Source organism: Ornithorhynchus anatinus, chromosome 21 (assembly GCF_004115215.2).
Source record: "Ornithorhynchus anatinus isolate Pmale09 chromosome 21, mOrnAna1.pri.v4, whole genome shotgun sequence".
Classification (NCBI taxonomy): Eukaryota; Metazoa; Chordata; class Mammalia; order Monotremata; family Ornithorhynchidae; genus Ornithorhynchus; species Ornithorhynchus anatinus.
The window spans coordinates 22,199,800-22,215,260 of record NC_041748.1 but is presented as its reverse complement, the minus strand read 5'-3'; the positions used below and the strand labels follow the sequence as shown (position 1 = coordinate 22,215,260).

General features: G+C 70.8%; 1 protein-coding gene and 1 long non-coding RNA gene across 7 annotated transcripts in view; one reads left to right on the top strand and one right to left on the bottom strand.

The window, feature by feature from the left end:
* Nucleotides 1–15,461, top strand: part of NF2 (neurofibromin 2) — a 73,595-nt gene that overhangs the window by 56,082 nt on the left and 2,052 nt on the right. For 3 of the 6 annotated variants that reach the window (XM_029048916.1, XM_029048921.2, XM_029048922.2), the window contains exons 10-15: nt 424–537; nt 1,919–2,041; nt 3,103–3,320; nt 4,502–4,607; nt 5,574–5,704; nt 7,251–7,410. In XM_029048916.1, coding sequence (XP_028904749.1) covers nt 424–537; nt 1,919–2,041; nt 3,103–3,320; nt 4,502–4,607; nt 5,574–5,704; nt 7,251–7,410 — 852 coding nt within the window. Of the gene's footprint in view, nt 1–423; nt 538–1,918; nt 2,042–3,102; nt 3,321–4,501; nt 4,608–5,573; nt 5,705–7,250; nt 7,411–8,996; nt 9,042–15,461 lie in introns of all 6 variants that reach the window. The other 3 variants (XM_029048919.2, XM_029048920.2, XM_029048918.2) reach the window with 3 other exon arrangements.
* On the bottom strand, nt 11,337–11,889 carry LOC114806063. Its single transcript, XR_003754180.1, has 2 exons — nt 11,664–11,889; nt 11,337–11,549 (listed from the first exon to the last, which is right to left on the bottom strand). It is a non-coding gene; the product is annotated as an uncharacterized LOC114806063 (long non-coding RNA).

Sequence of the window (15,461 nt, the reverse complement as noted above, 5' to 3'; positions counted from 1 at the left end):
CTAGTTGAGATGCGAGGTGCCCCGGAGGGGTCCGTTCTTCCCCGAACCCCCGAATTCGGGGATCCCGTGGGAGCCGGAGATTTGGAACTAAGGGGTTGGGCGTTGGGTTAAAAAAAGAAGGGCGGGAGGGGGATGTTCGGGCCGTCGTCCCTTTCCGTAACGCGCTGCCACCGCGTCCCCCCGGGACGGCCTCCCGGTCCCCCTCGGCATGAAGCCCGTGGAGGTCATTTCCCGTGTCACCCTTCCCCAAGTCCCTCTTCGCCCGTCAGCTCGGATGGATCTCCGGCGGCCGGAAACGGGCCGCCTCGCCTCCCGGCGGAAGACCGGGGTCGGCGAGCCGTCGGGGAGCGGTCCGCAGGTGGAGCTCGGGGGGGACCGCGGGGGTGACTCTCTCCCCTCCCCCTTCGCCTTGGGTTGTCGTAGATTCTGCAGCTGTGCATCGGGAACCACGACCTCTTCATGAGGCGGAGGAAGGCGGACTCGCTGGAAGTCCAGCAGATGAAAGCCCAGGCCAGGGAGGAGAAGGCCAGGAAGCAGGTATCCGAGACCGTGGCCGCGCCGGACCGCCGAGCCTCGGGGCGCGACCCTTGGGGGGGTGGGGGGGGGGGATCCGTCGACCCCCGGAACCGCCGCGAGGGAGTCGTCTCCCGGCCGGCAGCTGCTCGCCCTCTTTTCCCCCCGGCAGTCACCGTGGGGTCGGTAGGACGGGACGGGTGGAATGAAGGTTTGGGCTCCTGACCGTCACCGGCGAAAATCCCGCAGGTCCCTCTCCCCCACCCCGGCTGCTTACCGACAGCGGGCAACTGAGTCGGGTGGACCGAGGCGTCCCTCGTTTCGCCGGGGAAGCTTGGAAGGGCCTTCCCGGGATCTCGGTCTCCTTCCTCTCACGCGGGGCGGCCCTCCGCGTCGGCATCCCCGTGCGGGCCGGGGGCCGGGAGGAGCCCAGAGCCCTCGGGGATCCCGGGTTTGCATCCGGGGAGTCGGTTCGAACGAGAGACCGTTAATTGAGGAGAGACGCGGCCAACCTTCCACCGTCGGGCCTCTTCCCGAATTTCCCTCCTCCCGCCTTATTAAGCCCAGCAGGCAGTCTGATGGACGTGGCCATCGGGAAGCCGGCTCGGGGAGGGGGCTGAGCGGCCTCGAGTGCTGATGGCCGGCCCGTCCTCCCCCCCCCCTCCCCCCCCGGCCCCCCCCAGCTCTTGCCGCGCTGGCTTAGGAGAGACCTCCGTGGGAGCCAGAGCGGAGGCGGCGAGGGGTGTCGGGGCGGCTGCGGGCCCGGAGCCCCCCGGGGAGGGAAGGCTGGCGTCGTGGCGGCCGACCCCGCTTGGCTCAGCCCGGGCCCCCGCCCGACACGTCCTCCTGCGGCGGGAGAGGAGGGGGGTTCTTGCAGATGACAGTGAGGGGGCCCGTGGGCGTTTCCTCGATAACCAAGTCGGTCACGACCGTCTCCCGGCGAGCGGAGAGGGCTTCTCGCCTCGGCGGGGGTTACGGGGTCGAGACCCCCCCCCCTTCCCCATCCGGCCTCCCGGAGGCAGTGGGAACAGGGCGGAGTCTTCGGCGCCCGAGGCCGGCACGACGATCAAGACTCCCCGGATTAACCCCTCGGGAGTCTGGAGGACGAAGCTCCAGCGTCGACGGATCGGTCGCCCCCGGAGCGCGGGGGACCGCACGGGATGCTCGGGAGGGAGCAAGAGCCGACGGGTCCCGGTCCGTGCCCTCGCGGGGCCGGCGGCCTCGGCGGGGGAGGCCGATCCCAAGTTACGTAGAGAGATAGGAGGGGACAGCGGCCGTGTAAGTGCTCGGACGGGGAGGGGCCGTAAGGCGACGCGGGGGCCGCTCACACGCCGGAAGCGGGAGTGGGCGGTGGGCCGGGGCGGCGGGATGGCTCTTTGAAGCCCCTCTGGCCTCCGGGCCCTAGATGGAGAGGCAGCGCCTGGCCCGCGAGAAGCAGATGCGAGAGGAGGCCGAGCGAACCAGGGATGAGCTGGAGAGGAGGCTCTTGCAGTTGAAGGAGGAGGCCACGATGGCCAACGAAGCCCTGGTAGGTCCCTGGCGTCCGGGCTCCCCGGAGGGTGGCGGCGAGGGTGGGGCCGGGGGATGGTTCCCCAGCGTCCCCGATGCCCGTGGCCCGGGCTTCCCCGCCCCGCGTGGGTCGGGGACCGTGTCCAACCCGATTTGCCTGTATCCACCCCAGCGCTTAGTACGGCGCCTGGCACACGGTAAGCGCTTAACAGATACCTTTCTCCTCCTCCTCCTCCTCCTCCTCCTCCTCCTCCTCATCGTCTGGACGAGAGCATCCGCCTCTTGATGTCGTGCCCCAAGTCTGCCCGAACGCAGAGGTCCAAGGGGGTGAACTCGAATTAACCCCCCTGGCAACTCTGCCCCTTGCCTTCCCAGGCTGTCTTCTCTTTTCCCGGACTTCTGAGAGAGTACGGCAGTAGCCACGAGAAGCGGCGCGGCCTAATAGAAGAAACAAGGGTCTGGGAATCAGAGGACTGGGTTCTAATCCCAGCTCTGCCATTTGCCTGCTGGGTGACCTTGGGCAAATGATCTGACTCGTTGCGGGGGGGGGGGGGCGTCATTTTCCTCATCTCTTTCACGGTCCCCCTCCCCGTTAGACCGTGGGGCAGGGACTGCGTCCACCCTCGTGATCACGCATCTACTCCGGTACGGTGCTCGGCGTGCGGTAAACGCAGAGCAAATCCCCTGACCATTATTACGATCGGCCGCTTTCCCGATCGGCTTGGGCCCCCGCTTACGTCTTTGCCCCGAATTAGTGGAGCGGTCAGTAGGGCGAACCGGACGCTTGCTGTGGGAGCAGGTCGGCGGCTCAGGGCCGGACCTGCAAAGCACGGTTAGCCGTAGACCCTCCTCTCCCCCCCACCTAGACCGGAAGCCCCCCGAGGGCAGGGACCGTGCCTGCCGACTCTCCCCGGTGCTTAGTCCGGCGCGTCACGCCCAGTCGGCGCTCGACAGATTCCAGTTTTCGCACGTCATCCCGAACCGGTTCCCCACAGGTGGTCTGGAGGTGACCGGGGGCGGGCGGGGAGGGGAGAGAGGAGGAAGGGGCCACTCCAGACGGCGTGGCCGTTCCCCCCGCAGATGAGGTCCGAGGAGACCGCTGACCTGCTGGCCGAGAAGGCTCAGATCACGGAGGAGGAGGCCAAGCTCCTGGCCCAGAAGGCGGCCGAGGCGGAGCAGGAGATGCAGCGGGTCAAGGCCACGGCCATTCGGACGGAGGAGGAGAAGCGGCTGATGGAGCAGAAGGTGCTGGAGGCGGAGATGCTGGCCCTGAAGATGGCCGAGGAGTCGGAAAGGAGGTGAGGCGGCGGGAGGCCCCCCCCCCCCCGCCCCCCGCAGCCCCTGCCCCGGCCTCGCCACAGCGGCCGAGGCTCGCACCGCCCCGGTCACCCCGGGTCTTCCGGCTCCCGGGGCCCGGGCTTCGTCGGGTCAGTGCCAGTCGGAGCCGCTTGGTACGGCGCTTGGCACGTAACCGGGATTAGCAGGGAGCGGTCGGGTGTCTCCTCCCATCCGCTCCCCTGCGGGAGTCCTTTGATTCCCCCTGTTCCTACCAGTCGGTCGTACTTACCGAGCGCTTACCGTGTGCGGAGTACTGTGCCGGGCGCTCGGGAGAGCGCGGTAGCGCAGCGGACGGCCGTGGTCCCTTCCCGCGGTGAGCTTACAATCCAGAGACGAACTTGCAACCTTACAGTCTCAACAGTAGTAAGAAGCGTAGTACGGCTTTTATTCGGGGCCCGCTCTGCGTCTGACACTGTGCTGAGCGCTGGGCCGAGAGAGCAGAGAATCCCACCGGACCCAGTCCCCGGCCCACCCGGGCCGCCGGGATCCGAGAGAGAGGAAGAGCGCCGTAGGAAGCGCCTGGGCGCGCGTGACGGTCGGTAGACCCACTCAGTCAAGCCGTCGATGGCGTTCATTGAGCGCCTGCTGCGAGCAGAGGGCCCGACTAAGCGCTGACCGGCTCCCTGCCCTCGGGGAACCTCCAGCCTCGCGGAGGCGACGGGAAGTTGAGTTAACGAACGAGTGAGGAGATCGGGTCTGAAAGCGGAGCCGAGGCCTGAGCGGTCGGCGCGGGAGTGCTGGGCGGTGCCCGCCCCCATTTGCTCGCATCCACCCCGGCGCTCAGTCCCGGTGCCCGGCACGTAGCGAGTGCTTAACGAATACCTCGGTTACGATCTTCGTCATTATTCCCCCCCTCCCGCTTTGGGCGGATCACGTCTCTCTGCTCCGAGCTTCCCCTGAGGCGCCCTCACACCCTGGTCCCTTCGGGTCTTGCCCCTCCAGATGGATCCCTAAAAGCGTGGCCTTTATCGGAGACGACCCCGGCCTCTTCCCCCTCCGGTCCGTCCGCCGGCCCCGCACCCCGCTTTCCTCCTCTTGACGACGGGGCCGATTAGGTGCTCCCTAACCCCCCCCCCCGCCCCCCCCCGAGACAGCGCGGCGCGTACTGACGCCCGGCTCGGTCTGCTTTGGGGGCCCCCAGGGCCAAGGAGGCAGATCAGCTGAAGCAGGATCTCCAGGAGGCCCGAGAGTCGGAGCGCAGAGCCAAGCAGAAGCTCCTGGAGATCACCAGCAAGTCGTCCTACGCGGTGAGAAGCGGGGAGGGGCCCCGGCCGCCGGGTCGGCGAAGGAGAGGAGGAGCCCTCCCCTCCGTCCCGCCCTCGGCGTGGCCGCCCCGGCCCTGCGGGGGCGGGTCCCCCGGCCTCCACACGTCCGTGGGGGTCGACGGTCCCCCACGGTCAGTCCCCGGAGAGCCCGGGGGAGCGGGACGATCCCTAGCGGGCGCTTCCCGCTCCCCTCGCCCCCGCCGGCTCGGCGACGGGGAGTCACACGGGCCAGTTCTCACGGCGGGGGGGGCCGGCAGGCGGGGCGGGCCCGAGGGAACTCGGAGGCCGCATCCGACCGTCGGACGCTCCACGGGATGGAGAATCGGTGCCGTTCTCGTCACCTCCCCCCCTCTCCTCCCCGACCTCCCCGGCCCCTGGAATCCGAAACGGCGGGGCGGTCTTGGGCACCGTCTGCGAGAGACGCTCCCCTCATTCAGTCCTAGTGATTGAGCGCTTACCGCGTGCGGAGCACCGTACTCGGCGCCTGTCAGCCCGTCGAAGGGCAGGGACCGCCTCTATCTGTTGCCGACCTGTTCATTCCAAGCGCTTAGTGCAGCGCTCCGCACATGGCGAGCGCTCGATAAATACTGTCGAATTGAGCCAATACTCCCGTGGCTGTCGGCCCTCCCTCGGCTCGGTCGCGACCCGTGCGGTTGCTTAGTAAAGCAGCGGGGAGCCCGCCGGGCCCCTTCCCGTTCTGCCCCTCAGAGTCAAGGGAACCCCCGGGCGCTCCCCGGTCCTGACCCTCCGCGGAAGCTGCGTGGGACCGAGCGAATGTCTCGCGGGCCCAGTCCAGCTAGCCCCCACCTCCGAATCCCCGCTCCGTGGCCTCGTGCGGGGCGGGTTCTGGTCGGGGGAGACCTCCCCCTCCGCCCTCCGCGCCCACCCCCGGTCGCGCCACTCGGAACCCGCCCCGGCCCCGTCACCTGACCGGCGATCTCTCCCCAGCAGCCCGTGAACTCGAGCGCGACGACGTCGCCGGCGGACGGGCCCGGCTTCAGCCTCATCGGCGAGAGTCTGTCGTTCGACTTCAAGGACACGGACATGAAGAGGCTGTCCATGGAGATCGAGAAAGAGAAGTACGGTGACCCCCGGGGTCCTCCCGTCAAAGGCGCCCGGGGGCCTGGGGCCGGCGAGAGAGGCGGACGGCAGGTGGAAAGGCGTCGGGGATCCGGCCCCGGCCCGGCTTTCCCCTCTCGTCCCGGAAGCGAGCGTCTCCCCGCCTAGAAAGTTAACGGCGACCGGTTAGCCTCCCGCCTGGCCAGGGGAGGTCACAGTCACGGGGTGGCAGAAGGGCCCGGGCCTCACCGCTGGAACAACCCGGTCTGGGACCGGCCGGGGACTCCGGCGTCTCTTGGCCGAACTAGGGTCGGTCTTTCCCGGCCGGAGTTCCGGAGGAGGCGGAGGGGCGGTGATCCCTTTCGGAAGCGCTGAATAGCGGGGCGGCGTCCGCGGGCCCGAGGCCGCAAGCCCGGAGAGGTGTCGGTCCGGGCCCGGCCGGTCCCCTGAGACGCCAAGGGACACTTCCGTCCCACAACTAACCCTTGCCGCCCGCCCGTAACCGCCGAGAATCTCCGAAAGGTTTTCTGAACGGTTGTCCCCATATTCTCTCGGAGAGGGGAACCGAGGCGGGGGCCGAGGCCACGGCGGACGGGAGACTTTCCGCTTCCTACAGTCTGCCCCGAGGCCTCCCCAGAACGACGGGACCCTCCCCGGGGGTAAACCCGCGCTCGTAAAGAGCCCGGGAGGAGACGTTCCCCGGTAGCCTTGGCCGTTTCCCACGGCCTGGGCCCCGCGGCTCGGCCTCCCCAGCCCCCGCCGGCTTGGGTTCGCCTGACCCCCGCCGCGCTGGGCGCCCCCTCTGGTCCCACGCCGATGAGTCGGAAGGAATCCGGGCTCCTCTGTCGACGGATCCCCGCGCCTGCAGGTGAAGGGGGTCTGAGATTCTGACGGGCTCAAGGAGCCTTTCACAGTCGGGAACGTAGCCGGAAAGCGTAGAAAGCCGCCCCCCCCGCCGGGCTTTCTAAAGAAATAGCGGAGCCCGGGGGGAAGGAGGACGGGTCCGGGAGCCAGGGACCGACGTTCTAATCCCACCTCTACCCCGTGCCTGCTCTGGGCCCTTGGGTGAGTCCGCTTAACCTCGCTGCGCCTCAGTTTCCTCGGCCGTGAAATGGGGGCGGAGTACCCGTCTCTCCCTCCCCCTTAAGCTGCGAGCCCTATGTGGGACGGGGACCGTATCCGACCATCAGTCGCTCGTCGGTCATCACGTAGCACGCTCTCGCGCGCAGAGCGCCGTCGTGAGCGCCTACCGAGAGTTCGATTAATCCGACCCGATTATCCGGCGTCCGACCCGGTGCTCGACACGGCGTTGGGCGCGCAGCAAGCCCGGAACGGGTTCCGCGGTGATCTGGCTGTCTTTTCGGTCCCGACGGGAGACTCGGGTATCGTCGGAGAGGCGGGGGCGGGCAGGTCCACGCGTGCCGGCGTGGGGCCCGGGGATACCGTCCTCCCTCCCTCCCTCGGGGCCCCGGCGGCACCTCAGGCGACCCGTTGCCCATCCGCTCGGGTCCCGGGAGTCCCGCCGCCGCCCGAGAGCCCATCGGCGCCGTCTCTCGGTCCCGGCAGGGTGGAGTACATGGAGAAGAGCAAACACCTGCAGGAGCAGCTCAACGAGCTGAAGACGGAGATCGAGGCCCTGAAGCTGAAGGAGAGGGAGACCGCCCTGGACATCCTGCACAACGAGAACGCCGACCGAGGCGGCGGCAAGCACAACACCATCAAAAAGGTACCCGGCCCCCGCCCCCCGCCCCGAGCGGCGCCCGCGCGATCCGCCGTCGGGCCGGTCCTCCGGCGGACTCCATCGCCCAGAAGCCCCCCTCGCCACCCCTCGGGCCCCCCCCCCCGCGCTGCCCACCCCGAGGTGAGAGCGAGGAGCTCACGAGAAAGCAAACGGAACGTGAGGCCGCCGAGGGCGGACCCCCCGCGCGCCTGGGCCTCCTGCCTCGCGTGGGGATCCCCGGGGTCGGGAAGCGGCCACCCGGTGAACCAGCGCTGCTGTCGGGAGGCCCCCGACCGTGGTTCGGTTTTCCGTCCTCCGTTTATTTATTCGGCCCAGAGAGCTTTCGAGAAGGGAGGGGATCTCGGAAGGGCAGGCGGGGCGGGCCCGGGGGCCAGCCGCCCGATCGGTTCCGGTTCCCAAACCCATTCCGGTGTCGTTCAGCAGCCCCCGTCCCTCGGGCCGACGGGCCCGAAACGTTTCGGAAACGGAGTTCCCCGGGAGCGGGCCGGGCGGTCTGGATTTCCGTCCGTGAAGGAGGGTGTTGGCTTCCGAGCTGATCGCCCCTCCCGGCCCCTACGATGTTTCTTCCCCCAACCTCCCTCCGGCCCCCAAAACCGGGCCGCGTCAGACCCCCGGGCTTCCGGGAAGGGGCCCGCCGGCCCGCCCCGCCCCGCCCCGCCCCGCCCCTTCGGTTTCAGGCCCGTCTCGGGCCCCCTCGCCGAGAGCCCAGGGGGCCGGCGGCACCCTGACCGAGGGCGGCCGGGCCTGGGCCTCCCCTCCAGGCTCGGCGGTTAAACCCCCCCGGTGAGGCCGAGCGCGCGGCCGCTCGGTCCGCATCTCCCGGCGGCCCGCGGGCTCGAGGACCCGGGGGCAGCCGCCGGCCCCCTCCCCTTGGGGTTCAGGTTCGCTCTGCGATCCGGGCGGGGCCCCGGCCCCTCACCTACGTCGCCATCGTCCCGCCCGAGGAAGAGCAGAGCGGTTTTCTCGGCCTCCCCGGAGGCAGATGAAAATCGGATCCCGGCCGGAGTCGAGCGGACTCCCGAGCGACCGGGGTCTCTCCGGTAAGACGAGGCAGCGGTCGGAACCGGGATCTCGGAGGCCCGGGGGGAGTCTCGGAGGAGGTCCTCCTCCCGAACCGCGACGCCCCGGAATCCGGGCCCTTTCCACCACTCTGGCCTCCGCTGCTCCCCGGGGCTCCCTCCGGAGACCCGAACGGGGAACGGTTCCCCAGATGGGCCGGGCGGCGCTCCGGCCGCGCCTCGGCCGGCGAGCGGGGAGGTGCCGGGGTCAACGGGCCGGGCGGCCGATCGGCCCCACCGACCCGGGCGCCCCACCCGCCTCCGGTCCGCCCGGGCCCCGAGCCGAGACTCGGTCGACTCGATGGGCCGGGCCACGGGCCCGGGGTGGGGAGGGCCGCCCTCACCTCTCCCGAGCCCACGGATCCGGGCCCGGAAGTCCCAAGGGCCGGCGCGGCGCCGGGCCGACGGCGGCCGGCCCGGTTGCTGAGGGCCGGGACCGGATGGCCCGGGCGGCCCTTGCCCTTATCACAGAGGTCTGTTCTTGTCTCTGTTCGTTCTCCGTTGCCGGTTTAGCCTCAAGCCCGGGGCCGAAGACCTATCTGCATTTGAGCCTGCAAAGTAGGTTATTCCGAGGTGCTTCGTCGGTGGCGACGGGGTGGCCCGTGGTCGCTCTAACCCGTGCATGCGCTTGCCCGTCACGGGCCCCCCCCCGCCCACCCGTTCCCGAGCCGCTCCCGCGCCCGGCCCGGGCGGTCCCGCCGGGGGGTGGGGGGGGGCGGGGGGGGGCGGCCCGGGAAGCGCGGGCCGGGCGCGGGAGGGGCCGCCCCTCCCCGCTCGCCCCCGCGCCGCCTCATCGCCGCCTGTCCGCTCGCTCGGGTCCGTCCGGGGGCACCGGGGAGGCGGCCGTCGCGCCGAGCCTCGTCGCCGAGCTCCCCCGGAGGCGGCAGCGGAGGCCATGGGCGGGGCAGTTGTGCGGGGGGCGCGTCCGGGTGGAGGAAAGAGGAGGCCGCTTGCTCTCCCCGGCCACCTTTCAGCCTCTCGCTCCTCCTCCTTCCTTCCCTCTCTTCTTCTGGCCCTCCTCGCCGCCCTCCCGTCCCCCCGCTCGCCCCTCCCCGCCGGGCCGCCCGCGCCCCCGCCCCCGCCGCTCCGTTCGTGCCAGACGCCCGAGGGCCAACGAGCCCCGCGTAGTTCCGCGTCTCGGTTTTCTTGAACAGACCTCTGAAGTCTTCCCCGTTTGGAGGCCGGTTCGTGGTCCGTGGACTCGCGTTGCGAATACCGCTAGGCGTGGGGCATTTTCACGGGCGCTCCCGACCCTTAAGGACGAGCCACTTCCCCCGCGGTCCCTCGCGCGGCAGGCAGACCCGCGACCCCCGCCCCGCCCCCAAGAATCTCTAGCCGTCCCGAGAGCCGGACTCCTCTCGTCGGTGGAGCGGCTATTGGCCCAGGAAGGGAGACGGGGAAACGGACCCCCCCCCCCGCCCCCCGAGCCTCTCCCTCGGCCGTCGGACTCCGCCACGTGACCGGAGGCCCCAGAGGTGGGCGGCGGGCGGTACGGAGGGGGCGGCGGGCGGAGGAGGCTCTGTCGCCGTGCCGACACATCATCCCGAGACCCGGGCGGCCGAGAGCCCTTCGGCGGCGCGGGCGGGACGGCAGGGACTCCAGGGCAACACCCGGAGAGCTCGATGCTCTCTTTGCGGGCCACGGGGTCTCGGCCGTGGCGTCCGGCCCGGCGGGGGACCGGATGCGACCGTGGACCCGGAACGCCCCCGTGGCGGCCCGGCCTCCGCGAGGGTGAGCGCGATCCCGGGGCGGCCGGGGTGGGGAAACGGAAGAGGTGAATCGCCCGGCCTGCCGCCGGTAAATCCCCGAGCGTCGCGGGGTCCGGCGGCCGGAATTCGCATCGGCCCCGGGGGGGGGGGGGGGTTCCCGCCGCCGAAGCCGGGACCGGGCAGCCCCTCTCCCGTCGCGCTCTCGCCTCCCGCTCCTGACGCTCCCCGGGTCTCCTCGCGGTGGTCAGCGTGTGGGAAGCTTGCTTGACGGCGGCTTTGGAGGTCCCGGACGCCGCAGCCGGTTAAGGGGTTCGAGACGAGTCCGCGCGCCGTCACCCGCGGCGGGCCCGGGTGAGGAAGCCGGAGGGGCTCCTTCCGGAGAGCCGGCTGAGGCCGGGGGCCCGGTCGGAAGCCATCTGGGACCGACGGCCACCCTCTCGAGCCGGGGCCCGGAGAGGGGACGTCGGGCCCCCGTGCGGGTCGCCCGCCGGCCGCGACGGCGACTCCGGGCGTGAAGCCGTCCATCTTGGCCGATACCCTCGGCTCTCCTACGGTTTTAACCGGGGGCCGGGTGGGATGGCGTCCCGCTCCTCCCCGTGATGGTAAATTTCCGCGTCGGGATACTGCCGTGGGGGACTGGGGTGGGTTCTTCCCTCCTGCGCTGGGCAAGGGGGCACGGGCAGGTGAGAGAGCTTGGGCCTCCTGGGGAGGAAGGAGCCCGTCCCTGCGAGCCCCGGAGCCCGACCCCACTTAGAGAGGTGGCTCCGACTGGCCGCGGGCTGGGCTTTTCGCCCAGACCCCTTGGCGGGGCACCGGGAGGGCAGCGTCCTCGCTAGTCCCGCTCCCCGGGGGCCACCGGACTGGTTCCGGGTGAAGGTCCCAAGGTTTCCGCCGCGACACGTCAAGCGGCGCAGCTCAGTGGGAACAGCACGGGCCTGGGAGTCAGAGGACCTGGGTTCTAATCCCAGCTTGCCGGGTGACCTGGAGCCAGTCGCTTCCCCGTGCCTCACTTCACCTGTTCTCCCCCCTCCTTAGACCGTGAGCCCCGGGCGGCACGGGGACCGATTCGCTTGTATCTACCCCAGTGCTGAGAACGGTGTTTGACACGTAGCGGGCTCTTGATACCATTTTTTTTTTTTTTAAAAAAAAAAAAAAAAGACCGACCTCTCTCGGTGAAGGGCACCTACTCCCGCCAGGCTCCTGCTGGCGTCCGCCCGGGCCCCGCGCCTCGGCTGGCAGCCCGTCGGACCGACCGGTTCTCGTGAGTTACAACCGAGCTGGAGACTCTGCCGGAAAGCGGTGCCGCGGGGTCCCGTGGGATGGAGTTACAGGCCTCCTCCCGGGGGCGGTTGGATGCCTGGAGGACAGAGCGCGGGTCTGCGAGTTAGAAGGACCTGGGTTCTAACAGGCACTGGTCTGTTGTGCGACCTTGGGCAAGTCACTTGACTTCTCCGGGCCTCAGTTCCCTCACCTGTCAAACGGGGGCGAAGGCTGCGAGCCGCACGTGGGACAGGGACTGGGTCCGACCTGATTAGTCCGCATCCACCCCCGCGCTCAGAACAGTGCTTGACGCGCAGTGAGCGCTCGGCGGGTAACACCATCGTCGTCGTCACGTGTCTCGCGTTCCGATCCCGGCTCCGCCGCCCGTCAGCTGTGTGACTCCGGGCCAGTCGCTTGGCTTCTCTGTGCCTCAGTCACCTCGTCTGTAAAATGGAGATTAAGACTGTGAGCCCCACGCGAGACGACCCGACTACCTCGTATCCCCCCCGGCGCTTAGAACGGTGCTCGGCGCCTAGAGCCTGGGCTTCGGAGTCAGAGGTCATGGGTTCGACTCCCGGGCTCCGCCACTCGTCAGCTGCGTGACCGTGGGCGAGTCGCTTCGCTTCTCCGGGCCTCGGTTCCCTCATCTGTAAAATGGGGATCGACCGTGAGCCTCACGTGGGACGACCCGACGACCCCGCATCTCCCCCAGCGCCCGGAACGGTGCTCGGCCCGGAGTAAGCGCTTAACGGGTACCAACGTCGTTACTGTCGTCATTATCGTTATTATAGTAAGCGCCTAACAAATACCAGTGTCGATAGTATCGTTTCGGCTGATCGGAACCTCTCGCCCCCAAGACTGAGCCCTACCCCGGCGAAGGAGGTAAAGCGGGAGGTTCGCTCGTTCCGGGGTCCTTAGGGCTCCCCCCGCTTAATCGAGCCTCGCGCTTCCGAGCGGAAGTCGGCGATGACGGGGGTCGATCGCGGTGCCCATCAACAGCCGACTCGGTACCGAGCGTCATCCGTCGTAAGGGCCGGGGGAGGTGGAAGATGATCGGGTCCCCCGTCCTCCCGAGGGGTTCTCAACGGAAGGGACCGGGGGGGGGGACGGGGGACGGTGTGGAGGCCTCGTTTTACAGATGAAGAAACGGAGGAGGCAGGTGACGTGCCCACAGTCTCCCGGCGGGGCGGGTAGCGAGAGCGGGATCGGAACCCGGACCTGCCGGCTTCACGGCCCGGGGCTCTTACCGTCGGGCCGCGCCGCTCCTCGGGCGTCTCTCTGCGTTTCGCAGGTTAAGGGCCGCCTGGGCCTCCCCCGATTCACCGAACACCCCCAGTGGTCTCGGGAGGCGTGCGGCTGGAAAGGCTGGCGCGGGGGCCTACTGGGGGCGACCTCGGGAGGGCTCCTAAAGAGGCGCCCGGTGCCTTTCGAGGGAGGGCTGCCCCGACCGGGCTCGGTCAGCGGTACGGTCTCCGGGGGGGTTTCCCCGGGAGTGGACTTCGCAGACGTGTCGCGCGGCGAACGCGAGCATCGCGGCGTCGGGCCAACGGCGGACGGCGCTTCGCGATCCGTGCTCCCCGTGCCTCCCCCCCCCCCCCCCCCCGGCCAGTTCGTTCTTCGATCCGAGAGTCGACGGAGAGGTTTCTGCGTGCGGAGGCGTCTCCTAAGGGCTCGGGAGAGGACGGGAGTTAGCAGACACCAGCCCTCCCCTCGAGGAGCTTCCAGACTAGCGGACCGACCCCCCCACCCTCCGGGTGAACCCGGGTTTCGTAAACGCGCTCCCGGCGCCCTTCCCTCCGGAACCCCGAGACGGAGGTCTGATCGTCCCGTGTCTCTCCCGGAGCCCAGCGGAGCCCTCGGCGCTCGGGAAGCGCTCGACGGACACCCCGGTTCCCGGCGAGGCTACGGTGAGCCTCGGGGGCCCCGAACGCGGCGGCCGTCCCTGGCGGCCCCCCTCCCTCTCGGAGCCGGTCCCCCCCCCCCCCCCGGGGGCGTATGCGGTGAGCCTTCCGGGTGGGAGGGGGCCCTGAGGAGCGAGCGGGTCCCCCGTGCTAGAAAGGTCTGGACTCTTCCCCACCCCGCTCTCCCTCGACGCGCGGGCCGGCTTCAAGGGAGAGGCCCCCGGGATACCGCCGGGAAGGACGTGAACGGCTCCCCCCCCCCCCCGCGCTCCTCCCCCCGTTCCTCCTCCTCTCTCCCGCCTCCGCCGCCCTCCCCTCTCTTTCGGGGCGGCCTCCTCCGGCGGCTCCCCGCTCCCCGACCGGCTCCGTCTCTCTCGGGAAAGCGTCCGCGCCTCCCCCCTCCTCCCCACTGAGAACCAGAAGCTCGTGCCGCCCTCCCTCCCGGGCGCCCTCCCCCCTCCCTGCCGGGGAGGAGGGGGCGGTCACAATGCGGCCCTGAAAATCCATTTCCTCTCGCCGCCGCCGAGGACGTAATTCATCCTTCTGCCGCAGCCTCGACGCTTCCCGCCCGCCCGCTTGGTTCCTCCCACGTCGGGGAGACCGTCCCCAGAAGGCCTGGGGGGGGAGGATCCGCGGGGGGCCGAGCCACCCGCCGGGCGCCAGGCTTCCCCCGCCGGGGGCGTCGTCGGAACCCGAGGGGGGCGCGGGGTCTCGGGGCAACCTGCGGCGAGTCCCCCTCCTCGAGACGTCCCGGGTCGGGGGCGCGGGCGGCGGACGGAGGGCGTCGCGCGGGGAGGCCGCACCTGATCCTCTAGCCCGCAGTAGGCACTCGATAAACACCTTCGACCGACCGAGGAGGCCCGTGCCCCGCGTGGCTCCGCAAGACAGAGCGCGTGCGCGAGAATTAGCCGGATTCCGGCACGGTCCGAAATGCGGACGACCCCGGCCCGAGCCGCCGGACGGTCGCGGCGGGGGCGGGTCACCCGCGGCCGGAGCGCGCCGGTCACGGGCCCCCTGACGTGAGGGTCTCCGGCCACCGGGCCGGAGTCCGAGCCCTCGCCCGGCGGTCCCCCTCTCCGGGAGGAGGGGAGCGATGCGTGGGCCGGGTCGCGCCTCCCTAGGTGGGATGGACCTGTCGGGTTGTGTCACGCCCCCTCCCTCCCTTTCTCCCTCCCTCCCTTCGATCCCTCCCTCCGGGGAAGGCTCGCGGCGCGGCGGCCGTCGGGAGCGACGGACGGCTCGGCGGGCAGCGGGCCGAGAGGCTTCCGCCGGGCCCGTTCACCTGCCCTCGACCCAGAGAAACCCCCCGCCCAGACGCGCCCCTGCGAACTCCGCCGCGGGCAAGCGGGGCCGCGGGCCCGCGGCCCGGGGTGGACGGGGCCGGACTGGAGGCCGGGGCAGGCGGGAGGGGACCGAATCCCCCGGGGGGGGGGGGTCCGGGGACGGGGCCGCTGGCCGTCAGATGGGCGAGACCCAACGGCAGCCTCTGCTGAGGGCCGCTCCCCTGGGGCCGCCGGCTCGGCCGGCGGACGCCGATGGCCGAGGGGCGGGGCCCAGCGGCCCCCACCCTACCCCGGCCCGAGAAAACCCGGGGAGCGGCCCCGCCCCCTCCCCGACTGCAGACCTCTGGGGGGACCCCCCCCCCCGGCCCTCCGGTCGCTAGACTGTAAGCCCACCGTGGGCAGGGAATGCGTGTCTCGTTATACTGTCCCCTCCCGAGCGCTCGGTACAGCGCGCTGCACACACCAAGTACGATCGACCGACCCACTCCACCGACGAAGGCGTGGAGGCTACGCCGCCGGGCCCGGCCCCCGGCGGGAAGTTGACGGGCGGGGACCGGAGCGCGGCGCCCGGGGCGGACGCCTCTTCCCGTGGCGTCGGCCGAGCGCCGGGTGTCGACGACGGGACGTGATCACCCGGCGGGAGCCGATCCCCGTATCCCCACGGGGTTCACGACCTACCGTCCCCCCCCGTTCGACGGAGGAGGGAAACGAGGCCCAGAGGCCGAGGCCGAGCCCCCCCCCGGCGGGGAACCCAAGACCGAGGCGGGGCGAGCGCGGGGGGAGTGGAGAACGTCACCTCCACGGCGTCGGGGTGACGGCGGTGGT